Source organism: Ovis aries, chromosome 1, assembly GCF_016772045.2.
Source record: "Ovis aries strain OAR_USU_Benz2616 breed Rambouillet chromosome 1, ARS-UI_Ramb_v3.0, whole genome shotgun sequence".
Taxonomy (NCBI): Eukaryota; Metazoa; Chordata; class Mammalia; order Artiodactyla; family Bovidae; genus Ovis; species Ovis aries.
This window is the reverse complement of record NC_056054.1, coordinates 269,272,680-269,300,484: the sequence shown is the minus strand read 5'-3', so window position 1 is coordinate 269,300,484 and position 27,805 is coordinate 269,272,680. Positions and strand designations below refer to the sequence as shown.

The 27,805-nt window shown below is 47.7% G+C and overlaps 1 protein-coding gene across 2 annotated transcripts; it reads right to left on the bottom strand.

The window, feature by feature from the left end:
• CHAF1B (chromatin assembly factor 1 subunit B) lies at window positions 1-27,805 on the bottom strand. Of its 2 annotated transcripts, none has more exons than XM_027961569.3 (14): window positions 27,720-27,805; window positions 26,909-27,138; window positions 25,593-25,725; window positions 24,783-24,900; window positions 23,680-23,783; window positions 19,362-19,458; window positions 17,204-17,288; window positions 15,783-15,876; window positions 6,892-6,961; window positions 6,700-6,791; window positions 3,550-3,697; window positions 2,352-2,783; window positions 1,649-1,743; window positions 1-782 (listed from the first exon to the last, which is right to left on the bottom strand). In XM_027961569.3, exons 2-14 carry the CDS (start codon window positions 27,032-27,034, stop codon window positions 682-684), a joined length of 1,695 nt encoding a protein of 564 aa, XP_027817370.1. In that variant the 5' UTR covers window positions 27,035-27,138; window positions 27,720-27,805; the 3' UTR covers window positions 1-681. The 2 variants fall into 2 exon arrangements, with proteins under 2 accessions (XP_027817370.1, XP_042094275.1); XM_042238341.2 differs by having other exon boundaries at window positions 26,909-27,044.

Sequence of the window (27,805 nt, the reverse complement as noted above, 5' to 3'; positions counted from 1 at the left end):
TAACACACAAAAAAGATTTTTAAAAGGAAATATGCTGAAACAGTAGCAAGGGTTTCCTTCCACTCCATTTCCTTCGGAGATGGGTGATTTCCACCTCCAACCCCGTTTTTCCCCCTAATTCACTCTAGTTTACTATCTTTCTAAAAAGAGCATTATTACCTTTAAAATCTGAAAGCCAACGTAACAAACTTCCAGAAGTTAATTAACTATTTAGAAGCTAAGTTGATCAAATAATCCAACACACTAAAACCCAATGGAATAAACCTTCTCAAAGTACTGATTCCTCTAATTCCGGCTGTAGGAGAGCCCACCGTCAAGTGTCTGCGTTTTCATACAAATATTCCGAGGCAGGAGTCACTCATTTTCACATCAGGGAATACTGAAAGTAAAAGGCCCTCAGTTCGTATCCAAGTCTTTGCGACCCCACGGATGATACAGGGCTCCCATCTCAGAAACTCAAGAAAAAGAGAATGCAATCTGTTAAGATGTTCGCATCTCCGAGGTAAAAACAAATCCTAAATACAAGAGGCGGCATATCTCTGGAGAAGACCAGGCCACGTGTATCTTCCGTTGGAGAAATCCACTTCCAACAGACGGCGCTGCTCTGAGCTACCTTCAGGCCCACCTCTCGCTGGCACCCGCGGGCCCCAGAGCTAGCCACCTTCAGGCACAGGACAGGTCTCATCGAGGGTCCGTGACTCGGGGTCCTTCTCCATGCTCACCAAGTCGGGGCCGCTTCAGTTCCGGGGGGCTGACCTGAGGGTCTGCAGGCGTCTCTGAGGCTTAAACACACACAAGGTTGGTGGGTGAGTGAAAACGTCTCTAAGTTAAGAGCTGAAGTTTACAAGGTAAATTTCGTGTCCAGACAAAGGAACTGGACTGCCTGGCCTGGTCCTTCGTGGATCTGAGGGGGAGATCTGACCCAGTGGTTTGCAGCCAGGGGTGGCCGTGCCCCTCGAGGGGCAGTGGGCAGAGTCTGGTGACACTGCAGATGTCACGAGGAGGGGGAAGGGATGACAGCGCCCAGGGTGCTGCTATGCCACCTGCATCCACAGGACAGCCCCACAGCGAGGACTGACGCCCACAGCACCAGCAGGGCCGAACTGAGAACCAGCTCTACACCATCTCCCCGCCTCAGGTTTAAACAACAAGCCTGGTAAGATGCATCCTTTTTTAAAGCCAGATTTTATTTACTTTTATTTATATGACTGTGTGGGGTCTCAGTGGAGACACACAAGATCTAGTTCCCCAACCAGGGACTGAACCCAGGCTCCCTGCATTGGGAGAGTGGAGTCTTAGCTACTGGACCACTAGGGAAGTCCCAAGATGTATCCTTGATTTCTCGGAAGTGACTTAAAGTCACGTGGTGTTCATTTCCAAAAGAGACAGTATTCTCATTAATTATATTAGACAGTGTCGCTTAAAAGTGAAAGTGTTAACCCACTCAGTCGTGTCTCTTTGTGACCCCATGGACTGCAGCCCACCAGGCTCCTCTGTCCACCAGATTTTCTGGGCAACAATACTGGAGTGGGTGGCCATTCCCTTCTCCAGGGGATCTTCCTGACCCAGGGATCAAACCTGGGTCTCCCGCATTGCAGGCAGATTCTTTACCAGCTGAGCCACCAGGGAAGCCCGCAGTGTCACTCACCTGATGGAATTTCCTCTGTGGAAGGGCTGGAAGTTATAGGGGTTGATATGGAGTTCAGTGGAGAATCTGTCTTTAAGGGTATTAAGTTTATTCTCCTGGATTAAGAAGAGAAGTAAAAGGTCGTGAGCGTCACAGAGGTTGACTGTATATGGTACCAAGGTTCCTAGGAAAAACAGGTGTGAGGTGACCTCATGCGAGGCCCTGAATACTATGTCAATGTGCCTCCTTACTTAGTAACTAAGGATCATGTACTCAGTTAAATCGTCAACCAGCCATCTAAAAACTTCAAAATCCATGCTTTGTTAATTTCCAATGACGCACTAACCACCCTGCTAGATGCTTCATATTAAGACTATCAGAAAGGCTTCCAGTATGGAAGCTCTAAGACATGGACGGTTCTTTTTAAAAAAAAATCCAGTCTCAATTCTCAACAGTTACTTTTTAAAAATTCTAACTGCAAGAAACTCACAAGAAATTAAGGGGGGGAACTTTAATATCAAAAAGACTTCAAACATTATCCTACTCCCCTCCCCCACCAGAAGCGAGGTGGACGGAGGTCTGAGCAAGACCAGGGCCCCTCAGACGTCAGGAAACGCTTCTCTGGCCGCCGTGTGGGAGCTCGCACAGTACAAGGCGGGGGGCTTTCAGCTCATGCTGTTTTCCCAACTGCAAGGACGCGTTCTTTCTGCGTCTGAGTGCTTACCGGGGTGTGGGCTTGCTCCAGGCCTGCAGGGTGTTCAGGGTGACCCTCCGGGACGGCTGGGCCTTGGCGTTCTGACTGCTGGGCTGCAGGGGCTTCTCCTTGGGGGGCCCTGCTGGGGAGCCTCTGGCACCAAGCGCGGCCGCGGGGGTGTCCTTGGCCGCTGGGGGGCCCGGAGACTGTTTCGCCTGCGGGGGGGTGGTGGAGGGGCTGCTGGGGTCCTGGATTCTGCCGGTGGGGGTGCCCTCCCCCGGCCTGGGTCCTGGCGAAGACCCAGAGGGGGTCTGACCCTTGGTTTTCTTCGCTGTATCAGGAGTTCGCACACTCAGAACCGGCTTCTCTTTCAGGGGGATTCCCAGCTCATCTTTCTTGAACGTCACAAAGGAGCAATAACCGTCCGTGGAAGAGATGGCCAGGAAGGCCCCATCGCTGGACCTTCGTTCCCAAAACAGAAGCAGAAGGGAGGAAGTTTACCAAACGCTGCTGGCCACTCTGGGCACGCTCATCACCAGGCAGGAAAACAGAAGTGTGAGCACCGTCCCCAGCTTTGTTTGAAGACAAGAGTCGTTGTGGGGAAGGGGCCCAGCTGAGAAGGGGCTTGTGTGACCCCTTCCCTGCCCCCTGCTCCACCCGCCTCGAGCTTCTCAGGGCCCCAGCACCTCTGCCTTGTCATGAACTTAACCAGGGAATCAAGGTGAGACGGCCTCCTCTCGCCCACCAAGATCAAAAGAGGACTAAAAGAAGATCAAGAGTTACAAAGAGCAAGAACCGGGTGGCGGGGTGGCGAGGCCCAGGCTGGGCCCCAGCGGGCAGGAGAGATGGAGGAAGGTGCCCGGGGTGCTAAGAACCCCAAGCAGGAAGGCTAGGGCGGTGATACCCCCGGACGGGCCCACTTCCGGGGCCCCCTGTGTGTCTGGGCTTCCTTCCTCCTGGGGACCTGGCAAGTCCCCAGATGACCAGGGAGCCCAGGCGTCTTCCTCTCAGTTTATGAGAATGAGAAGAATCCACAGGGTGATCCGTGTGGCATCAATACCCACCCAAGGTGACCACCAGAAGCAGTATTGTAGCAAGTGAGACACAGCTTTCCTTTTAACGTTAATACTTTTTTTCAAAAAAAAAAAAAAAGCTGGTAAATAAGAGCCAACCAAGCCAACTACAGGGCTACCCCAAGCGAGGGTACGCGTCCTCACTGTCCACTCACCAGGAAATATCACTCAGGGTGTGGTAATGGATGTTGGACACGTAGCCGAATGGGAACAGCTGCTGGGTGTCGTACAGAAGCACCGAGTCCTCGGAAGCCACGGCGAACACCAGGCGGTACGGCAGGCTTATCAGCTCCATGCCCGGTTCTGGTTATGGGTGAACACAGGGGCAGAGAAGGTCAAACAAGCCAAGCTCTCAGAGCAAACACATCTCCACCCGACCCCCACCAAGCCCCGCCCCTGGGGACGTAAGTGACATAATTTCACAAAAGACTGGTTTGCTGTATGCCTTACAGAATTCAGTTTTGTCTTACTTTATATATGAATATCAGAATCTAGGGCTTCCCAGGTGGCTCAGATAGTAAACAATCTGCCTGCAGTGTGGGAGACCCGGGTTCGATCTCTGGGTTGGGAAGATCCCCTGGAAAACAGCAACCCACTCCAGTATTCTTGCCTGTAGAATCCCATGGACAGTGGAGCCCAGTGGGCTACAGTCCATGGGGTCACAAAAGAGTTGGACGTGACTGAGCAACTAACACACACCTAAGAATCAAGGAGAACCATGCATGAACCAATGAGGACACCATGTTCTGATCTGAGACTCATGGGCACCTGAGATCCGAAAAGAAGGGAAGGAAGATGTGTGGATGAGGCAAGTCACCCTGGGGTCAGCACCTGACGAGGAAAAGTCAGGGTCACATAGAAACGCCTTATCAAGGGATGTTTTCATGCTGTCTGCACTGTGCTAAGTTGCTCAGTCGTGGCCGACTTTTTGCGACCCCATGGACTGTAGCCCGCCAGACTGCTCTGTCCTTGGGGATTCTCCAGGCAAGAATAGTGGAGTGGGTTCCCATTTCCTATTCCAGGGGATCTTCCCAACCCAGGGATTGAACTCAGGTCTCCCGCTCTGCAGGAGGATTGTTTTACCAGCTGAGCCACCAGGGAAACCCAGGAATACTGGAGTGGGTGGCCTATCCCTTCTCCAGAGGATCTTTCCGACCCAGGAATCGAACCGAGATGTCCTGCATTGCAGGCAGATTCTTTACCAGCTGAGCTAGCAGGAAAGTCATTCAAGGAGAGGTTTAGAAAGTTGAAAACAGCTTCTGCATCTAGCCTTGGAGGAACAGGGACCAACTGACCCTTCCCCTGAAAGAAGTGAAATACCTGGCAGAACACTGAAACCAGGGTCCGGGGGACACTGTCCACAAGCCCATGGAGGACAGCGATCCCACAGAGACGGGAAGCAAGAGACCCGAGCCCCGCCACCGCCCCTGCCTTCTGCCTGGAGTTCCCAGGCCCTGCAAAGGTGGAGGAAACCCAGGCGGCGTCCAGCAGATGCCCTGAGCTGGGAACCAAGAGGCTTGGTGGAGCGTGCGGCGGTGGGGCAGAGAGATAGCTGTGGGGGCCTCCCGAGTGTTCAGCCGACGCTGGCAATACATGCATGTGAGAAAACTACAGGCAAGAAAGAGCCATCCCTAAGAAGGCCAGCAATCAGACAGACAATCCACAGGATGGGAGGAAGTATCTGCAACTGATGCTACGGACAAGGGCTTCATTTCCAAAATACACAAACAGCTCATGCAACTCAACAACAACAAAACAACCCTATCCAAAAATGGCCAGGAGACCTAAACAGACATTTCTGCAAAGAAGACATACAGATGGCCCATATGAAAAGATGCTCAACATCACTAATTACTAGAGAAATGCAAGTCTAAACTACAGTGAGGCACCACCTCACACTGGTCAGAGCGGCCATCATTAAAAAGTCTATAGACAATAAATGCTGGAGCCAGGAAGCACAGCCAAACTTAAAAAAAAAAAATAAAAAGAATGAAAATACATCTGCATCCACTAAAGTAAAATCCCCACAATGTCTAATAAAAAATTATCAGGCACGCCAAGAAGCAGAAAAATATCCATAATGAAGAGAAAAAAGTCAATCAAAACCAACCCTTTGTACACAAAGCCATTAAAAGAGTTGTTTTAAAAACTGTAGTCCACGTGTTCTAGAAGCAAGAGGAAAGCAGATATGCATAAGGAAGAGCCAACTTGAACTCTGGAGATGAGAACCACACTGTCACAGGAATGCACTGGATGGCACCAAGGGCAGGCGACAGAGAAGAAAAGGTACGTGAACTCAAAATACGGCTGCAGAAACCATCCAAAATCAAACACTGGCGGGCGGGGGGCGGAGCTGGGGGAGCCGAGTGAACAGAGCCTCAGCAAGTCGTGGGGGCTTCAAGCAGCCGGACACACGTGTGGCTGGAGCCCCTGAAGAAGGGGGAGAGAGAAGGTGACAGCACAAAGTCTCTGAAGAAGTAACTGGCCAAGTTCCCCATATCTGGGGCTTTCCTGGAGGTCTAGTGCCTAAGATTCTGTGCTCCCAACACAGGCGGCCTGGGATTCAATCCCTGGTCAGAGAACTAGCTCCCTCATGCCGTAACTAAAGATCCCGCAGCCACAACTAAGACTGGGTGAAGTCGCTCAGTCGTGTCCGACTCTTTGCGACCCCATGGACGGTAGCCTATCAGGCTCCTCCGTCCATGGGATTCTCCAGGCAAGAACACTGGAGTGGGTTGCCATTTCCTACCCCAGGGGATCTTTCCGACCCAGGGATCAAACCCAGGTCTCCTGCATTGCAGGCAGATGCTTTACCATCTGAGTCACCAGGGAAGCCGCTGATCAGGTACAACCAAATAAATAAATATATATATTTTTAAAAGCTCCTCTAATTTGATGGAAACTATAAACTTGTAGATCTAAGCCAGTCAATGAACCCCAAGCACAGGAAACACAAAGAAAACTGTGGCAGGCATACTGTGATAGGACTACTTAAAGCCACCGACAAACAGAAAAATCTTAAAAGCAGCCAGTGGAGGGAAAACAGTTACACAGAAATCCAGTTCATGTATCAGTTTTACTGCACAGGAAACTGATGATGAATGATAGTTGACCAAGCAGCAGAGAGACAAAGCTACTACTTTCATTCCTTTACAGCTGCTTGTAGCAAAAGAATGAGTGTATTCTAGACAATGCGTAGGCTAACATGTTATTTTGATAACGTCAATCTTTGCTCCTAAGACGGGTCAAATGGAACTAACCCCCATACTCACCTCTTCCCTCCCCACCCCGGTCACTTAACACACCTGCTTCTGGCACCGGCCTCAGCTCGAAGTAGACGGGGCAGCAGCGGACAGCGAGCGTCGCCTTCGCGGGACACGGGAGGTGGGCGATGGGCCTGGAAGATGAATTGAGGTTTTGCAAAAAGGCACCGTCACTTAACAAAAGCAATAAAAAAAGAAGGGGTAAACGTTTCATATATTTCTTTAATTGCCTACCTTTTAAGATTTTTCCTGGAGAATACGTAAGTCGTGTTCGTTACATTTTCACCAGATTCCACGCACCCAGCTGGAGAAGCAGGAGAGGAAGGCAAGGCCTGTTATTATCAGACTGTTCACCAACAGAGATGCAAGAGCTTCAGTTTGGGTTTATATAAGATTCCCCAGAAAGATTATTTCCCGGACAATGTTTGATGACTAAGGACAAATGCAAACATTTTGTCCCTGTCTGGGCTCAGCCCTTACTACAGTTCTAGCCACCTGTCACCCCCCTGAGTGTCACCTCCCAAAAGGCTCAGCCGCCTGGGAGCCCCTACCAGGCCTGGGCAGGAAGAACAGAAAGCAGGGATCCTGGTCTCAGTGACCTCTGCCTGAGAATCCAGCCAATCCCTATGGTGAAGCGCTGTGATCAGACCCTCGGCTTGCTGTCCACCCCCCAATTCTGACCTCAGGTGCCACCCAAAGGCTGAGACTTGGGCTTCTGATGGTACCCTGAGGCTGCCAGAAGACCAGCCCTCTGCTGACATCTCCAGCCCCTGCAGAAGCTGCCTTTGCCCTGGGGAGCAGTCCACATCTGAGAGCTCACTGCAGGCTATACTCAAAACCAGGTCAGACCCTGTTGGAGAATGCCAGTCACACACAGCTACTTTTGGGAACATCTCCATGTTTTATACTAACATTTCCACATACCTATACAACCACACAGTCTTCCACATGACCATTCCATACCCCAGGGGAGGGCAGCAGACAGAGCCAGTGTCTCCCTACCCTCTCCCGCTCACCCATCCTTCCATCCCCAAATAATCCATCTTAACAAACCATTGGGTCATTGCTAATTTCCTCCATGCTCACATAATCATCGGGCTTCCCTGGTGGCTGAGAGGTTAAAGCATCTGCCTCCAATGCGGGAAACCCGGGTTCGATCCCTGAATCGGGAAGATCCCCTGGAGAAGGAAATGGCAACCCACTCCAGTAGTCTTGCCTGCAGAATCCCATGGACAGAGGAGCTTGGTAGGCTACAGTCCATGGGGTCACAAAGAGTCAGACATGACTGACTTCACTTTCACATAATCATCACAACCAGTTATAACTCAACTGCAGGTACATTATACAGTGGCTTTTTAAAACCTGTTTTACAAAATGGGATATTATTCACACTTGTGCTCATTACCAGCATGGCACCAATGGATCCTTTCTTTAGTAGCTGCCTACTGTGCACTGGTATGAAAATACCACAATTCATCCTCTCTAAGTGAGTATTGCTTTTTTTTTTTTTTTTTAACAACTACAAACCATGTTTGCAATAAACATGCTTGGACATATACCCTATGTACTGTTTTCATTTTTTAATGAAGTGAATCTCAGATGACTCAGCAAAGCCGATGCGGTTACCAGACTGCTTTCCAGAAAGGCTCTGATAAGCCACACTCCCTCCAGCAATAGCCACACCCACACCCTTCAGCCATAGGTATTTTCAGTTTTTCAGTGTGAAATGAATAGAGCCATACCTAACTTATATTAAGGTAACTGGCACTGCCTTGACGGTTGTTGGGTTTCTGAACATTCTCCTGTGTGTGCTGATATCACCCAAAGATCTGCTTTTCTACAAACTGCCTTTTGTATTTGGCTCTCATTTCTCTCTTCCAGATTTTTTCCCTTTGTTTTTTTGTTCTTCTTGCCAACTGGCAGAGTGCTCACATACGATATCATTTAGCACTTTCTTTCCTGTTCCATGAACATTATTTTCCAGCTCCATCATATGACTACTGATACTGTCTACTGCATTTCTTGCCTGTAGGCAAGCTCTACATTCTACAGCCAAGTAGGTCTATCATTTAAGAGCTTCTGGGTCTCCAGTCTTTTGCTTGGTCTTCCCCAGTCCTAGAAAGGCCTTCTAGATTTTCTTGTAAGAGTTTTACATTTTCATGTTTGATATTTAAGTACGGAGTTCACCTGAGATTTATTTTTATACATAAGCTAGGAGTCCAGTTTCATTTCCTTCCATACATCTGGACATTCCAGCATTCTTCACTCACTAACCCCTTCTTCCCACTGAAATACCCTCAGGTTACCTACTAAATTTCCTTTTATCCCAAGATCTATTTCTGGATTCTGCTCTGGTCCACTGATCTATATGCTTATTCCTATACCAATACGGGTAGAGAGGAGCCTGGTGGGCTGGTCCACAGGGTGGCAGAGTCGGACACGACTGAAGTGACTGAACACCCATACCAATACCATACTATTTGGTAACAGTTATTATTGTTCAGTCACTCAGTTCTGTCCAACTCTTTGTGACTCCATGGACAGCAGCACACCAAAATTCCCTGTTGTTCTTCAATATCTCCCTGAGTTTGCTCAAACTCATGTCCATTGAGTTGGTGATGCCACCCAACCATCTCATTCTCTATCATCCCCTTCTCCTCCTGTCTTCAATCTTTCCCAAGATCAGGGTCTTTTCCAATGAGTCGGCTCTTAGCATCAGGTGGCCAAAGTATTGGAACTTCAGCTTTCGCATCAGTCCTTCCAATGGATATTCAAGATTGATTTCCTTTAGGATTGACTGGTTTGATCTCCTTGCAGTCCAAGGGACTCTCAAGTGTCTTCTCCAACATCACAGTTGAAAAGCATCAAGTCTTAAGCACTCAGCTTTCTTTATGGTCCAACTCTCACATCCATATGTGACTACTGGAAAAAACCATAGCTTTGACTAGACAGACCTTTGCCGGCAAAGTACTACCTTTGCTTTTTAATGTGCTGTCTAGGTTAGTCATAGCTTTTCTTCCAAGGAGTAAGTGTCTTTTAATTCCCTGGCTGCAGTGATTGTTCACGGTGATTTTGGAGCCCAGAAAAATAAAGTCTGTCACTGTTTCCATTGTTTCTCCAACTATTTGCCATGAAGTGATAGAACCGGATGCCATGATTTTCATTTTTTAAATGTTGAGTTTTAAGCCAGCTTTCTCACTCTTCTTTCACCTTCATCAAGAGGCCCTTTAGTTTCTCTTCGCTTTCTGCCATAAGGCTGGTGTGATCTGCATATCTGAGGTTATTGATATTTCTCCTGGCAATCTTGATTCCAGCTTGAACTTCATCCAGCCCAGCATTTCACATGATGTTCAGTTCAGTTCAGTCCAGTTGCTCAGTCGTGTCCGACTCTTTGTGACCCCATGAATCGCAGCACGCCAGGCCTCCCTGTCCATCACCATCTCCCGGAGTTCATTCAGACTCATGTCCATCGAGTCCGTGATGCCATCCAGCCATCCCATCCTCGGTCATCCCCTTCTCCTACTGCCCCCAATCCCTCCCAGAATCAGAGTCTTTGCCAATGAGTCAACTCTTCGCATGAGGTGGCCAAAGTACTGGAGTTTCAGCTTCAGCATTATTCCCTCCAAAGAAATCCCAGGGTTGATCTCCTTCAGAAAGGACCGGTTGGATCTCCTCGCAGTCCAAGGGACTCTCAAGAGTCTTCTCCAACGCCACAGTTCAAAAGCATCAATCCTTCGGCACTCAGCCTTCTTCACAGTCTAACTCTCACATCCATACATGACCACAGGAAAAACCGTAGCCTTGACTAGACGGACCCTAGTCAGCAAAGTAATGTCCCTGCTTTTGAATATGCTATCTAGGTTGGTCATAACTTTTCTTCCAAGGAGTAAGTGTCTTTTAATTTCATGGCTGCAGTCACCATCTGTGGTGATTTTGGAGCCCCCAAAAATAAAGTCTGACATTTTTTCCACTGTTTCCCCATCTATTTCCCATGAAGTGATGGAACCAGATGCCATGATCTTCGTTTTCTGAATGTTGAGCTTTAGGCCAACTTTTTCACTCTCCTCTTTCACTTTCATCAAGAGGCTTTTTAGCTCCTCTTCACTTTCTGCCATAAGGGTGGTGTCATCTGCATATCTGAGGTTATTGATATTTCTCCTGGCAATCTTGATTCCAGCTTGTGTTTCTTCCAGTCCAGCATTTCTCATGATGTACTCTGCATAGAAGTTAAATAAGCAGGGTGACAATATACAGCCTTGATGTATTCCTTTTCCTAGTTGGAACCAGTCTGTTGTTCCATGTCCAGTTCTAACTGTTGCTTCCTGACCTGCATACAGATTTCTCAAGAGGCAGGTTAGGTGGTCTGGTATTCCCATCTCTTTCAGAATTTTCCACAGTTTATTGTGATCTACACAGTCAAAGGCTTTGGCATAGTCAACAAAGCAGAAATAGATGTTTCTCTGGAACTCTCTTGCTTTTCCCATGATCCAGCGGATGTTGGCAATTTGATCTCTGGTTCCTCTGCCTTTTCTAAAACCAGCTTGAACATCAGGAAGTTCACAGTTCACGTATTGCTGAAGCCTGGCTTGGAGAATTTTGAGCATTACTTTACTAGCAATTGATGAGTGCAATTGTGTGGTAGTTTGAGCATTCTTTGGCGTTGCCTTTTTTGGGGATTGGAATGAAAACTGCCCTTTTCCAGTCCTGTGGCCACTGCTGAATTTTCCAAATTTGCTGGCATATTGAGTGCAGCACTTTCACAGCATCATCTTTCAGGATTTGAAATAGCTCAACTGGAATTCCATCACCTCCACTAGCTTTGTTCATAGGGATGTTTCCTAAGGCCCACTTGACTTCACATTCCAGGATGTCTGGCTCTAGATTAGTGATCACATCATCATGATTATCTGGGTGGTGAAGATCTTTTTTGTATAGTTCTTCCATGTATTCTTGCTACCTCTTGTTAATATCTTCTGCTTCTGTTAGGTCCATGCCATTTCTGTCCTTTATTGAGCCCATCTTTGCATGAAATGTTCCCTTGGTATCTCTTATTTTCTTGAAGAGATCTCTAGTCTTTCCCATTCTGTTATTTTCCTTGATTTCTTTGCATTGATCGCTGAAGAAGGCTTTCCTATCTCTTCTTGCTATTCTTTGGAACTCTGCATTCAGATGCCTATATCTTTCCTTTTCTCCTTTGCTTTTTGCCTCTCTCCTTTTCACAGCTATTTGTAAGCCCTCGCCAGACAGCCATTTTGCTTTTTTGCATTTCTTTTCCATGGGGATGGTCTTGATCCCTGTCTCCTGTACAATGTCACGAACCTCATTCCATAGTTCATCAGGCACTCTATCTATCAGATCTAGGCCCTTAAATCTATTTCTCACTTCCACTGTATAATCATAAGGGATTTGATTTAGGTCATACCTGAATGGTCTAGCGGTTTTCCCTACTTTCTTCAGTTTAAGTCTGAATTTGATAATGAGTTCATGATCTGAGCCACAGTCAACAAAAACAAGACCAGGAGCTGACTGTGGCTCACATGATGTACTCTGCATATAAGTTAAATAAGCAAGGTGACAATATACAGCCTTGATGTACTCCTTTCCCAATTTGGAACCAGTCCATTGTTCTATGTCTGGTTCTAACTGTTGCTTCTTGACCTGCATAACAGGGTTTGTAGGAGGCAGGTAAGGTGGTCTGGTATTCCCATCTCTTTAAGAATATTCCAGTTTCTTCTGATCCACACAGTCAAAGGCTTTGGCGTAGTCAGTGAAGCAGATGTTTTTCTGGAATCCTTTTGCTTTTTCTATGATCCCATGGATGTTGGCAATTTGATCACTGGTTCCTCTGCCTTTTCTAAATCCAACTTGAACATCTGGAATTTCTTGTTTCATGTATTGTTGAAGCCTAGGTTGGATAATTTTGAGCATTACTTTGCTAGGGTGTGAGATGAGTGCAACTGTATGGTAGTTTGAACATTCTTTGGCATTGTCCTCATTTGGGATTGGAATGAAAACTGACCTTTTCCAGTCCTGTGGCCAATGCTGTTTTCCAAATTTGCTGGCCTACTGAGCGCAGCACTTTCATAGCATCATCTTTTAGGATTCGAAATAGCTCAACTGGAATTCTATCACCACCACTAGCTTTGTTCATAGGGATGTTTCCTAAGGCCCACTTGACTTCACATTCCAGGATGTCTGGCTCTAGGTGAGTGATCACACCATTGTGGTTATCTGGGTCATGAAGATATCTTTTTGTATAGTTCTTCTGTGTATTCTTGCCACCTCTTCTTAATATCTTCTGCTTCTGTTAGGTCCATACCGTTTCTGTCTATTGTACCCTTGTTTGTGTGAAATGTTTCCTTGGTATCTCTAATTTTCTTGAAAAGATCTCTAGTTTTTCCCATTCTGTTGTTTTCTCTATTTCTTTGCATTGTTCACTGAGGAAGGCTTTCTTATCTCTCCTTGCTATTCTTTGGAACTCTTCAGATGGGTATATTTTTCAGCATTCAAATGGATATATCTTTCCTTTTCTCCTTTGCCTTTCACTTCTCTTCTTTCTCAACTACTTGTAAGTCTTCCTCAGACAAACATTTTGCCTTTTTGCATTTCTTTTTCTTGGTGATGGTTTTGATCACCACCTCTTGTACAATATTACAAACCTCCATCCATAGTTCTTCAGGCACTATATCATATCTAATCCCTTGAATCTATTTCTTACTTCCACTGTATAATCGTAAGGGATGGGATTTAGGTCATACTTGAATGGCCCAGTGGTTTTCCCTACTTTTTTCATTTTAAGTCTGACTTTGACAATAAGGAGTTCATGATCTGAGCGACAGTCAGCTTCCAGTCTTGTTTTTTCTGACTGTATAGAGCTTCTCCATTTTCAGCTGCAAAGAATATAATCCATCTGATTTCAGTATTAACCATCTGGTGATGCCCATGTTTACAGTCTTTTCTTGTATTGATGGGAAGAGAGTGTTTGCTATGACCAGTGCATTCTCTTGGCAAAACTCCGTTAGCCTTTGTCCTGCTTCATTTTGTATCCCAAGATCAAACTTGCCTGTCTCCAGGTTGTCTCTCGACTTCCTACTTTTGCATTCCAGTCCCCTATGATGAAAAGCACATCTTTTTTTGCATTATAAAATCTCTGACATTCAGACAAAGAGATGCCTGCTCAAGTGTTATTCTTCTTTCATAAGTGCTAATGCTCAGTCGTGTTTGACTCTTTGTGACCCCATAGACTGTAACCTGCCAGGCTCCTCTGTGCATGGAATTTTCCAGGCAAGAATACTGGAGTGGGTTGCCATTTCCTTCTCCAGGGGATCTTCTGGACTCCCTGGATGAGAGGACTCCCAGGATTGAACCTGCATCTCCTGCATTGCAGGTAGATTCTTTACCACTGAGCCACATGGGAAGCTGGTTGCATTATTCTTTGCATTTACTCTACTAAACAAACCTGAGATGTCATCCAATTAAAAAAACAGAAAACCAAAAGAAACAACCAAAAAACCCTAAACGGGATCCTTAAAGGAACCCTTATATGGAAAACAATTAGTATGTTAATTTTTAGAACACAAAATATCTATTTGTTCAGAACTTGTTTTATAACCATCAATAAGACCTTCTAGTCTTCTTCACCAAGGCTCTGTGCCTTATTAAATTTTTTCCTATGTAGTCCCATGTCTTCTGGACTTTGTACTATTATGAATGGAACAACTGTCCTTTTCACATTTCTAAGTACTTATTCTAGTGTAGCAGATAAAGAATTTATGTATTTTTACAATATTTAGCCACCTTATCAAATTCTTTTTTGATTCTGATAGTATTTTTTTTTAATCTCTTGGATTTACTAGAAACATAACCCTATCACATTTTCTTTCTTCTTTTCCAATCTCTGTCATTGCATTTCCTGCATTTATTAACACCACTGAGAATCATTAACAGTGACAGCAGATACCCATCGGGTATCTGATTTAAACTGAAAATGTCTTTAGAGCTGCCATTAAGAAAAAGGATTTGATACTGAGTTTAGTAAGTAACTTTTAATTTACTTAAGCAATTATTTGCTCTTGGTCCTGGGACCACCCCCAAGCCAATGTCATTCCCACATGTTCTCTGTTGTCCTTTTATAGTCTAATCCACACGTCTGGGTTATTCACACACTCCTGGGGGCCCCCACTCAGCCTGGCTGGAACACGTAGTGGCAAACCTGACCTGCGCCCTCCTGTTTGGTGGAGCCCTGGTTCACATCACTGAATCACACACAGGATGGTGCCCGAGCAGTGGAGAGCAGGGGTCTCTGAGACCACGCTGGCCATAGCACTGTCCTCGCTGATTCTGCTAGGCTCACCCTCTCGCCCTCCTGCAGACAACGAGCCTGACATGTCCTCGCTGATTCTGCTGACCTGTCAGACTTCACCACTACACACCCACAAGTTATTCCAACCCAACTTGTCTGTGTCTAGACCCTGTCACAACAGGATGCTTCATTACTCAGAATAAACATGATAAGGGCACTTTCTCATTAGTTTTAGAACTATGACCTCGGTATATATGTCTAGGGAAAAGGAATTTGTTAAAATTGTTTTTTTAATTGAATTTATCTAAGAGAATACATTTATCACTCTAGTCTAGTGGCTCACAAACTTGTCTGTGTGTTAATACCACTGGGGATCTTTCTGAAATTGCAAAACCCAGACCACACACTCCAAACCAGTTAAAATACAATCTCTAGGGGGGTGGGACCCAAGTACCAGGACTTTCGGAAGCTCCCTGGAGGTTTTGGAAGGGCTTCCCAGGTGGCGCTAGTGGTAAAGAGCCCATCTGCCAATGGAGGAGACCTAAGAGACGTGGGTTCAATCCCTGGGTCAGGAAGATCCCTTGGAGGGCATGGCAACCCACTCCAGTATTCTTGCCTGGAGAATCCTGTGGACAGAGGGGTCTGGTGGGCTACAGTACGTGGGGTTGCAAAGAGTCAGATACAACTGAAGCGTGTGTGGACGGGTTGGGACCACTGGTTTCATCAGAATTCCTTGAGCTGCAAAAAGCATCCCAGAATGAGGAGCCCAGACCCCAGCACTGCTGCCCTCCTGCCCTCAAATCCAAAGCTTCGTGAAACACACCTGGTGTGAGAAGCAAAGATCCATCAGGAGTGAAACTCAGTCTACGGAAGAACGACTTCATGCTGTCATCATGGAACATCCGGTAACTTCTCGCCTGCAGCACACGAAATTTACATGTTATCCTGAATCTTCACATTCACAATAAAGGCTTACCAATTCCTACCTCTTCACTACATATTGTCATCTATTACTGACATAATAATAGGTATGAAATTGTAACACATTACAAATCAAATAATCACACAGGACTGCAAAGGCCATCAGTCTTGAACTCATCTCCCATCGTTGGTAAGGAAAGCTGTGTGTGTGTGTGTGTGTGTGTGTGTGTGTGTGTGTGTGTATCTACGTGTTTGAAAGTGAAAGTGTAAAGCTGTTCAATTGTGTCCAACTCTGTGACCCGCCAGGCTCTTCTGTCCCTGGGACTCCCCGGGCAAGAATACTGGAGTGGGTCTGTGTGTTTGTGTGGTTCAACAATTATTAAATGCATATACCTCTGTAAGAACACACCATGCTGTGAGCAGTGCTTTGCCTGGGAAATGAGACTGGGAAAAGGCAGGAAGTTAACTAGGAGCCCTTTTGTCTGTTATCTGTGTGTATATATTTAGAATCTCCCACCAAATGAACCCTTTTTAAAAAGAAAATAGTAACCCCATCATCTTCCCAGACAACACGGCTTGAACACCTATGTGGAACAGTTTTTGCTGCCATGCACCTGACACTTTAGAAACACTAAGCATTTAATCCTCCAGACCCAGGCCAGCCCACAGCCCACTCTGCCTTATTAACCTGCTGCCCAGGACTGCTTGGTAGTCATCCCTCCTTTGGTCCAGTAACCACTTTGCTCCCTTTCAGCTCCTTGCCTGCCTTAGTATTCAGTCATCTGACATCTCGAGGACCAGGGTGCTACCTTTATTTCCTGCTTCTTCCCAAAGATCAGAACCCTTCCCATTCCTGGGTACCAGCCCAGTGGCCCACGTTGCCCCTCTACCTGCCTGGAAGGTGCTGGACCCACCTGCCCTCCCGTTGCCTAGGGCTGGGATGTTCCTGGTCAGTGGTTCCTGACCCTCACTGCACCTCAGACCCCAGGGCCCTGGCTGCCTCCAGCCATGTGAAACACATCTCTGGGGGTGAGGCCCAGGCACCTGTACTTTTACATGCTGCCCAGGTGACTCCATAGCTCATGCAGGACTGGAAACCCCTGAGATTCACCACCTACTCTTCCCCTGGCCCCCAGAGGTCCCCACTCCCACTCAGGTCAGCCCAGCACCCCCACACTGAGACTCGGCAGTCTGAGAGGAAGTCACACCGCAGTTCAGGTGTCGGGGCCTGGCCGCCAGGGGCTTAGCTGCAAGATACAGAGGCGCTCATGACTTCCTGGGTCCCAACTTCAGCACAGGTGGGATAGAATGTCAATCCTGTACCTCTCCTTCAGCCCCCACTCCAGACAGCATCTTTGAGACGTTAAAAGCCACACGTTTCTTCTGCGTGCTGTACACCCTCAGGATCCTAAACAAAGAAGACAAGTCTGACCTATCTCTTCTAGTAAGTGAATTACGTTTCACATAGAAACAATCTAGTACCAGAACTAAAGACTGCTTCAACAACTTGCAGCCTGCAAAACCACTGACCAAAGACTTTCACACTTCACTGAATGACATGGGCAAATATTAACAACTGAAAGGCTACCTACCGCTAATGAAGGGGGGGAAATACGCCATAATTTCACTTTTTTACGGAATGTTTCAACTTGTCAAGGGAGATGAACTTCGGGTCTTGGACGTGTGGCCCAGTGGCCATCTGCACAACTATCGTGAAGTTGATTTTGTGTGGAAGGGTCTTGGCCTCAGGGATTTGCAAAAATAAGGAAAACACTAGCAGGTAAACTGGTTGTTGGTAATTCATATTATTCCCCAAGCCGATCAGACTGCTTCACTCCTGAGTGTTGAATAAAACACATACACCAGGGGATTACCCTGGCAGTCCAGTGGTTATAACTCGGCCCTTCCACTGCAGAGGGCATGGGTTCAATCCCTGGTTGGGGAACTAAGATCCCACATGTCACTGGGGCAAAGCCAAAGAATTCGCCCACATATACCAGAAAATAAATGACATCTGGAATGTTATAGGAGATTCTACAAGAGATAAACACTAATTCTTCTTTAGTGTTTTCGTTCCAGGGTTATCTGAAATCCAGTTTGTTATACTTAAAAGTAGCTGTATGTGCTTAGTCACTTAGTTGTGTCTGACTCTGAGACCCCATCAGGCTCCTCTGTCCATGGAATTCTCCAGGCAAGAACATTGGAGTGGGTTGCCATTTCCTACCCCAGGGGATCTTCCCAACCCAGAGATTGAACCTGGGTTTCCTGTACTGCAGGCAGATTCTTAACCATTGGAGTCACCAGGGGAGGCACTTCTCAATTATGGCAGTAATAAACCTAACAAAAGACTTCATGGCTCTATACGCGCTATACTAAAAATGTCATTATGTACTTTTTTTCTAGTGATAACTTTCAACCTAAAACAAATCTGCAAATGGCTAGAGCAGGACCATTATAAATCTGAGAAGAAAAGCTGAAGAGACTTGAAAAAGGACTATTATGACAGGTGAGCGATATGATTGGTACCTCTGTGTTTTTTTTTTTTTTAATTTAGCTACACCAGGTCTTTGTTGCAGCATGTAGGATCTAGTTCCCTGACCAGGAATTGAACCCAGGTCCCCTGCAGTGGGAGCACGGAGTCTTAACTACTGGACCACCAGGGAAATCCTCCTGGCTTTTTTTAAAATTCTTTGTTCCAAGAACACAATTAAATTACTGTATTTAATTATACCAGTAAATACAGCAACAGGACCTCCTTGAAACAAGGAGGAAAACAAGATAAAATATCTTTTCAAATTAATTTAAATGGAGTTGTTAAAATCACTGTAGCAGTAAACACTAATCAAAAAACTGAAAAAAATATCCAACCTTACCACTACGTATCTCTTCTTTTCTAAGTCATATTTATAAAAGACTTTTTCTTTAAAAAAGTTCAGATTTAACTCAGAGCTATTTCTGCATTCATTCACCCATTCAATAAAGATTTATTAAGTACTAACTTTGTGTAAGGCTCTTGTCCTAATCCGTCTCCAATTTCTTACTCTGTTTTAAGAATGCTGCTGCTGCTAAGTCTCTTCAATTGTGTCTGACTCTGTGCGACCCCAGAGATGGCAGCCCACCGGGCTCCCCTGTCCCTGGGATTCTCCAAGCAAGAACACTGGAGTGGGTGGCCATTTCCTTCTCCAATGCATGAAAGTGAAAGTGAAGATGCTCAGTCATATCCGATTCTTAGTGACCCCATGGACTGCAGCCCACCAGGCTCCTCCGTCCATGGGATTCTCCAAGCAAGAGTGCTGGAGTGGGTTGCCATTGCCTTCTCCAGTTTTAAGAATAACAGTAAAATAAAATGCTTTCTATGAAATCAGGAACAAAAGAATCAAAGCTAGATTGTGGTTTATATTGGTTAAGCTGTAATAAAAATATCTCTGAAGAAAACTTCAAGCTAACAGAGGTGAGGACAACTCGTCAAATACTAACTTACCTGTCACAGCTCAGGGTAGCAACATATTGACCCAAAGGATCCCAGGTCACTCCTTGTACGTAACTTTTATGTTCATTAAAAATTGAGATCTTCTGGCCTATGGATAAAGCATACAACACACTACTAAAACCCACTAATGCACAAATGGTACAAACTACAATTTAAGTATTATTACTTTGCTGTTCCATCATTCAGCAGCGGGTGATTGAGCCTCTCTACCAAACCCCAAGTCAGGCTCTGGGGTCAAAGATAACCACGCAGTCCCCCGTCCCAGGGAGCTCAGAGCTCCCAGTGGCAGCTATGAACACACAGTCCCCTTGGAGAGCAAGCTGGACAGAAAGAATACGAGTGGCAGGGGCACGGGGAGGGGAGAACAGACCACCACTGGGCACGCACACTGACACCATGGGGAGGACGAGGGGCAGCCAAGAAAGCAGGGGGTGAGGGTGGAGAAGGCGTGAGCTCAGAGTTCAGGTCTCCAGGTTAGGCAGGACATAGGGGGCCAGCGGGGAGAGAAGGCAGCATTCTGAGCAAACCCACGGGGTGAAAGCCAGCTTGGTGTTCGGGGAAATGACAGGCAGCTGAGACTGCTGGTGTGTGCGACACCCTCGTGTGCGAGAGAAAGGTTCTGGGGGCTCACAGTGCAGCTCGGCGCAGCGCTGAGCTGGGAAGTGACTTGCATGTCAAGGATGAAGCCGAGGGTTGACGAGAGCACACACAGGAAGTGTCACTAGTCGGGAGGGGACAGGAGACCGGGTGAGAGCCAAGGGCCTGCCCCAGAGCAAGGCAGGCCCAGACGGGAAAGGGCTTTAGGGGAGAAACGTGGAGGATAAAACCAGTCACACACAAAGACGACCTGGAAGAAGTGAAGAGGGAGTTAGGAAGCCTTGGCCAGTCTTTGAGAAACAAAACCCTCTTCTGGCGGGAGCACTCTACACCTGGTCACTCACTCTGGCGACCTCCTCACCTCTCACTCACTCAACCTTCTGCCGGGGGGCACCCGCTCCCCACACCCACCACTGCCCTCTAAAACCGCAGGCCCCAAGGTCACCAGGGACCTTCGTGTGCACACCACAGATGTCAGACTAACTGCGTCCCCCTCCCCTTCATGAGGCTCTTCCCTGGGAGTCTGCTGGGATTAAGGTGGCTGGGGATGAAGAAGCGGCTTCGGGAGATCTTTGGAGGTTTGTGGGGGAGGCTGCTGGGGAAACAGGGGTGGGATTGGACCTCACAAGCGAAAGGGGCAGGGACCTTGGGACCACCCACCCACCCCCAAAGGCTGCTGGGGACGCATCTGCAGGGGCTTGGGGTGCAGCGTGCGGGTCTGTGACCAGCTGTGTTCAGCCCAGGACCAGGACCACAGCCGATCCTGGGCTGGGGTTTGTCTTGGTGGGGCAGGTGGATGAAGACGGTCTGTGTTTGTACATGATCCCTTGGGAAACAAGCTGGACAGGGAAAATACGAGAGGCTGGAGGGGCCGACAGACCAGGAAGCAGAGGGCTCAGTGGACCGCAGGGCTCCTGGAAGGAAATGAGCAAGAAGCGGACGTGCTGAGGGACCAGGTGGAGATGTGCTGATGAGGGGCAGCCTGCCTGGCCCGAGGTGTCCCTGTCAGAGCTGTTGGAGGACAGGCCTTCAGAGACAGATGCCCAGCTCTGGGACAGCAGACAGCAAACAGGACAAGTGTGGACCAAGTGGGCATTCTTCTTCAAGGGTCATCTTGAAGATGATGACTTCAACTCTGGAGTCAAAATCACTGCAGATGGTAACTGCAGCCATGAAATTAAAAGACACTTGGCTCCTTGGAAGAAAAGTTATGACAAACCTAGACAGAATATTCAAAAGCAGAGACATTACTTTGCCAACAAAGGTCCGTCTAGTCAAAGCTATGGTTTTTCCAGTGGTCATGTAAGGATGTGAGAGTTGGACTATAAAGAAAGCTAAGTGCCGAACAATTGATGCTTTTGAGCTGTGGTGTTGGAGAGGACTCTTGCGAGTCCCTTAGACTGCAAGGAGATCCAACCAGTCCATCCTAAAGGAGATCAATCCTGAATATTCATTGGAAGGACTGATGTTGAAGCTGAAACCCCAATACTTTGGCACCTGATGTGAAGAACTGACTTATTTGAAAAGACCCTGATGCTGGGAAAGATTGAAGGTGGGAGGAAAAAGGGACAACAGAGGATGAGATGGTTAGATGGCTTCACTGGCTCAATGGACATGAGTCTGAGTAAAGTGGGAGTTGGTGATGGATAGGGAGGCCTGGTCTGCTGCAGTCCGTGGGGTCACAAAGAGTAGGACAGAACTGAGCAACTGAACTGAACTGAAGGTGATGGGCAGGAGATGGAATCACAGCATGTGCAAACCCACAAATACAACAACTTACTGACTTTGAACAACCTTGCCCATGTTACACATTTAAAACAAAGGCTTACAATGAAGTCTCGATTTCCACACTCCTTAAAAACCGCTCCTCCCCCTGCCCCCTTCTCTGTTGTCCCAGGATCAGCATGCCACGTGCTAATAAGTAAAATCAGGTTGCTCTACTGCTCAAAGCCCTTTGGCAGCTCACGATCACACCTAGGATACAACCTGAGACCCGACCCGGGTGGCCAGGCCCACCACCACCCTCCAGCCTGGGGTCCTCCTTCCCCCTCCTGCTCCTGCAACCCTCGACTTCCTGTTGCCTGGACACAGCAAGCTGTTTTGGCCACAGGGCCTCCGCACCTGCTGTTCCCACAGGCAGGAACACTATTCCCCAAAACAATGCACACAGTCTTCATTCCCCAACTTCATTCCAGTCTCTTTTCAAACTCCACGTGTTCAGAGAAGGCTTTTTGATCACCCGACCACTCGCTGACCCCTCGGGGCGCCATCACTTCCTAACATCAGATGGACGGTTGCGCACTTATTCACATCCTGCTAGAATGCGACCATCATATTTGGGTATTTTCCAGCACCTGCAAGAATGCCCAGCGGGCTGGTAGCGTTCAAGGTCATTACAACTGGTTTCAGAGGTGCTGGATGGAGTGTCTGCAGATACCAAAATATCAAGGTTTGGGAAAAAGAAGATGAGGATGCTGGTCACACCCGTCTTCCCCTTGGCCGAAATGTTTGGGACTGATTAGAGAGTGTGACACAGAGGAGGTAAGAGAAGCTGCTTCAGGGAACAGCATGGAACTATTAACACAAGAGAGGCTTTTGCAGTATGGATGGAAACCAGGCGGATGCAGCGCTGAGACCGCAGAGGATGCCAACAGCCACAGCCTGACCCCTGACCTGGGTATCTGGGCTGGTGGAGAATGACCAGATAAAGGAGAGGAGAGGAATAGGTTTGGGAGAAACCAAGCTTGACTGCAGGACTGTGGCGGGAAAAAGTTGTTAGGCATTGGCCACCACTGCTATTTTCAAACTGTAGTTAACTTCTCATGTGTTTACCTCCCATCTCCTCCCACACCCCTCCAAAACAGATTCTTTCAAAGCAGTGAGGTATCCTTTGCTTTATTTGATGTCCTGAAATGTAAAGCTGACCATGAAGTCAAGTGAACTGAAAGTCGCTCAGTTGTGTCCGACTCTTTGTGACCCCAAAGACTATACAGTCCATGGAATTCTCCAGGCCTGAATACTGGGGTGGGTAGCCTTTCCCTTCTCCAGGGGGTCTTCCCACCCCAGGGATTGAACCCAGGTCTCCCACATTGCGGGTGAGCCACCAAGGAAACCTGATCAAACCTACCGCTATATCGAGCAGGAAATGCCCCATTAATAAGGATGACTTGATAACCTTCCAAGATCCTCAGGTCTGTGAAGGCCGGGATCAGCCCTGTCCCTCCCTACCTGCTCCCCCGTCATGTCTGCACCCCCAGGCGTGTGGTGTCTACCTTGCTTTGGCATCAGCAACTCATGACTCATAACACCACTGCTAAACCTCATACATTCCAACTGCATCCCTGGCATACGGGGATAATCCCTAAGCTGTCCAGCTAAACTTCTGTTTCAGTCCACTAAAGAAACTCTTCTGAAGCGTTTCATGGTTCGACTTTTCAGCCACTTGGAATATCGCTCCCCTAATAATGGGCTTTCCTGGTGGCTCAAGACAGCAAAGACTCTGCCTGAAACGCAGAAGACCTGGTTCCAGCCCTAGGTCGGGAAGATCCCCTGGAGGAGGAAATGGCAACCCACTTCAGTACTCTTGCCTGGGAAATTCCATGGGCAGAGGAGCCTGGCGGGCTATAGTACATGGGGTCGCAGAGAATTGGACATGACTGAACAACTAACACTTGCACTTTGCCCCCGACAATAGCAAAAACACATCAGCTACCTTTACTAACGTCCCACATGATGGCCGTGTTGTCCACAGAGGCAGAAGCCATTAAATTCCCGTCAGTTGCCCAGCAAATATCATACACGTCTTCTAAGTGGCCCCTAGAACCCAAAGAGGAAAAAGAAAAGAAAAAGCAATTCTTGTCTTGAGGAGAGAAAAAAAAAAAGTCAAAAATTTAAAGGCAAACTCAGGGCCCACACAATGGGATTGTAGAATTCCCACTAGAGCTACATTAGCTATATAGCTATATTAGCTGTAGCTATAAACTACTACATTCAAGGATATTTGTATCTTTAAAATTGATTCAAGTTTACTAAAGAAAATTTTATAAGAGAAACTAGGGAACTCTATTTTAATGGCTTTTAATGGAAAATCCATTTTAATCCATATTTTTATCTTTTTAAGCCAGGGGTCCCCAATCCCTGGACTGCTACCAGCCTGTGGCCTGTTAGGAACTGGGCTAGCTGGCAGGAGGCTAGGAGGAGGCAGGAGGAGCTTCCTGTGTATTTAGAGCCACTCCCTGGCGATCACATACTGCCTGAGCTCCGCCTCCTCTCAGGTCAGCAGTGGCTCTGGATTCTCACAGGGCCGTGAGTCCTACGGTGAGCCCTGCGGTGAACGGTGCTTGAGAGGGACCCAGGTGGCAGGCTCCTTGTGAGAATTTAATGCCTGATGATCTGAGGTGGAGCTCAGGCCATGAGGTGAGCTCTGGGGAGTGGCTCAGGGAGGAGGACCTCAGGAGACCATGATGAATCAACTGCCTGCATACTCTATCACTGAGCAGCAAGTGACAACTGTATAATTATTTCATTATATATTATAATATAATAATAATAACAACAGAAATAAGGTGCACAAAAAATGTAATGCACTTGAATCAGCCAGAAATCAACCCTCACCCCCAGTCTGTGGAAAAACTGTCTTCCACGAAACCTGTTCCTGGTGCCAAAAATATTGGGGGGCCGCTGTTTTAAACTATGCCTGCATTACTGTCTTGCACAAGTAAAAGTTTTAAGTGAGATATGAAAGTCTAAATGCCTATCAGCTGAATGCATTCAGGTCCTAAAGCTAACCCCTCTGCAGGTCCCTCCCAAGGTTACCTCAGGGTTTTTACGACAGTCCAATTCTCCTTGTTCAGCTGAGCCTCATCCTCATCCTGAAAAGCAACCTGTTCCGGCTCCTTGTTATCATTCACCTTCCAGAGCAGAATGACAGCATCTGCAGAGTGAGTCGATTAAACGCAAATCACGCTTTCCTGTGTGGCTTCTTCACTTCTGGATTTTTAGGACATTAAACAATATCTACAGACACTATGGCCATGAGGATTTACCTCTAAGAATTCGGGCAGGAACAGCAAGTTTCCCTTCTGAACAAAAGCTTTCTAATTTACTGTGTTCTTATATTGTGTTTTTCTGTATCAGATATTTTAAGCTCTATAATGGAAATCTGGGGGGTTTTTTTGGGGGGGTGCATACTGGGTGGCTTATGGGATCTTATTTCCTGACCAGCAATGGAACCAGGGCCCCCAGCAGTGGAAGCACAGGGTCCTAACCACTGGACCACCAGGGAATTCCCTCTATAATAGGAATTTTCAAATGTATACAAAAGTACAGAAACCGTTCACTGCAGCACTGTTTACAATAGCGAGGACATGGAAGCAACCTAAATGTCCATCAACAGAATGGATAAAGAAGATGTGGTACATAAATGCAACGGAATATTACTTAGCTATAAAAAAGAATGAAATACTCCCCATAACATATCCCCATAACTCCCCTAAACTATCTAAATGACAGATTCAGAGGGTCAAGCGACCTCTGAAATGAGAAAGTATATCTAGCTCAAATCTCAGTATTGGCTATGAGACATGTGTGTATCTGGTTTCTACAGATTCAAAGTATAATACTCACCGTCCCCTCCTGATGCTAAAATTTCCCCATTTGGAGAAAAACGTACGACATTGACCGCTTTGGTATGACGAGCAAGATTGGACAAAAATTCAACGATGGCCTTTCCATCTGGTCCTTTTTCTACCTTCCAGATCTGTTGATACAAAAACACTCATTCAGAGAAACATGTAGTGAGCAGGCTTCATACTGCACCTACTAAAACAACCCTGCACTGATTTTCAGAAAGAAAACTTAGTTTCTCTTTTGAAACGTAAGAGGAAGTAATTCCTATCTGAAATATAAACCTCCAGTGCCACTGCCTCCCACCTCTTTCTTGTGCAAACTCTTCCCCTAGAGGAAACTGGCTCAGGGTTCTGAAATAATAACATCACCACATCCAGTGACATCCGTCTATGTAACAGGACCCTAGGAAGAAAGTTGCTCGCTATTGCCTCATTGTTGACTCAAGATCCTGAAAATTTATCCATCTGGGCTAAATACACATATACATACACTTTGTCACTCAGTTGTGTCCGACTCTTTGAGACCCCCAGGCTCCTCTGTCCATGGGATTCTCCAGGCCAGAATACTGGAGTGGATTTGCCATTTCCTCTTCCAGGGGATCTTCCCCACTCAGGGATCCAACTGGCACCTCCTGCCTCTGGCAAGCAGATTCTTTACCGCTAGTGCACCTGGGAAGCCCCTGGGCTAGGTAACTTAGTACAATAATTTGTGATGATTGCCTGCAGTGTGCGTGCTCAGTCCTGTCCGACTCTTTGCAACCCCAGGCTCCTGTGTCCATGGGATTTCCCAGGGGAAAAAAATACTGCAGTGGGCTGCCATTTCCTCCTCCAGGGGGATCTTCCCGACTCAGGGATTGAACCTGCGTCTCAGGCATTGGCAGATTCTTTACCACTGAGCCAGCCAGCTGGGTAGCCCCGCGTTTAACAGTCATTATAAAAACACAAGAGTGCCCTGCTCGGGAAAACCATCTAAGGCTTGGAATCTGCGATATCTGCTCGCGTTTACCGATCCTGCACTTCATTACTGACTCAAGTCGGAGATTCTGTCAGCAACCAAGGACATCTGTTTTAGTCAATGGTGGGTTTTACTTCCAATTCTGGGGCTTTTGTCTGTGTAATCTGACGTGTTCAATATGTTGCTCCATTAAAAGCTCTGCCTATTATAGTTTTATTTCCATTATCATAAAATTGGTTTAAATGTTAATGAAACAGTATACCTAAAAAAAAAACAAAAAACAAAAACACAAGAGTGGAGGGAGAATGCCACTTCAACGTTGCTTCCAGGGCCCTTCCCACTCCCCATGCCCCGCTTACCCTGACAGCCGTGTCCACCCCCGCGGAGGCCAGCCGGTGGATCCTCCCGGCGGCTCCATACTGGAAGTCCAGGCTGTACACCGGCTCCTTGTTGTGCCAGGCGATCTCGCAAGTGATGACTTTCATCCTCCGGAGTCTTCAAGGAGCGAAACACAGTTCCTCAGGGGGTGGTGCGTGGGGGTGGGGGTTGGGGTGCCCCCGTTGGTTCTCCAAAGACGGAGGAGAGAGAGCTGCAAATGGTTGGTGATGAGATCAATCTTCGAGCCAGGGACCAGGCACTGAACGCTCAAGCCTGAGCCCAGGAGCCCTGCCGACCCTGGGAGAGGATGTCAGTGCGGCCCTCTGACGCAGCCCTCGCAGCTCCACCTTAAGTGGTTCGCGGAGTCCGCGGCTGTTTTCAGTTTATTCTCCGGGTATGTCCAGAAAAGCAACGAGGGACGGACACCCAGGGAGGGGAAAGCAAGGCCCGGGCCGGGCCAGGCCAAGCTGAGAGGGGGCGAGACCGGGTATCTGGGGGTGGGCGCCCCGGGGAGACGGCTACCGGGGGTGAGGGAGGGCAGGGGCCGCGGCGGAAGGGCTGCTCGGCAAGCCGACCGAGGCCGGGGAGGAAGGGGGCAGCCGGGAAAGCCGGAACCGGACCTGAGACCTGGCTGAGAGGAGGCCGCCGGGGGCGCTTCTCCTAAGCTCCCCCGGGTCCTCGCGGCTGGCCCTCGACGAGGGCCGCTCGCCACCTCACCCGGCTCCTCACCCTTCACCCAGGCCCGGCCGGGAAAGCGCGGGGACGCGAGTGGCCGCGCGGGAAAAGCAGTACCTGCAGGGATGCGTTCAGGCCGCTGGGCCGCCAGCTCCCGCCGCCGCGCGCGCGCCGCTTCCCGCGCGCCGCAGGCCCCGCCTCCT

Coding starts and splice junctions, on each gene's coding strand:
- CHAF1B (XM_027961569.3), bottom strand. CDS start 27,034: ATGAAAGTCATCACTTGCGAGATCGCCTGGCACAACAAGGAGCCGGTG. Junction 3,698..6,699: donor GAGGCCGGTGCCAGAAGCAG/GTGTGTTAAGTG, acceptor ACCCATAACCAG/AACCGGGCATGGAGCTGATA. Junction 2,784..3,549: donor ACCCTGAGTGATATTTCCTG/GTGAGTGGACAG, acceptor TTGGGAACGAAG/GTCCAGCGATGGGGCCTTCC.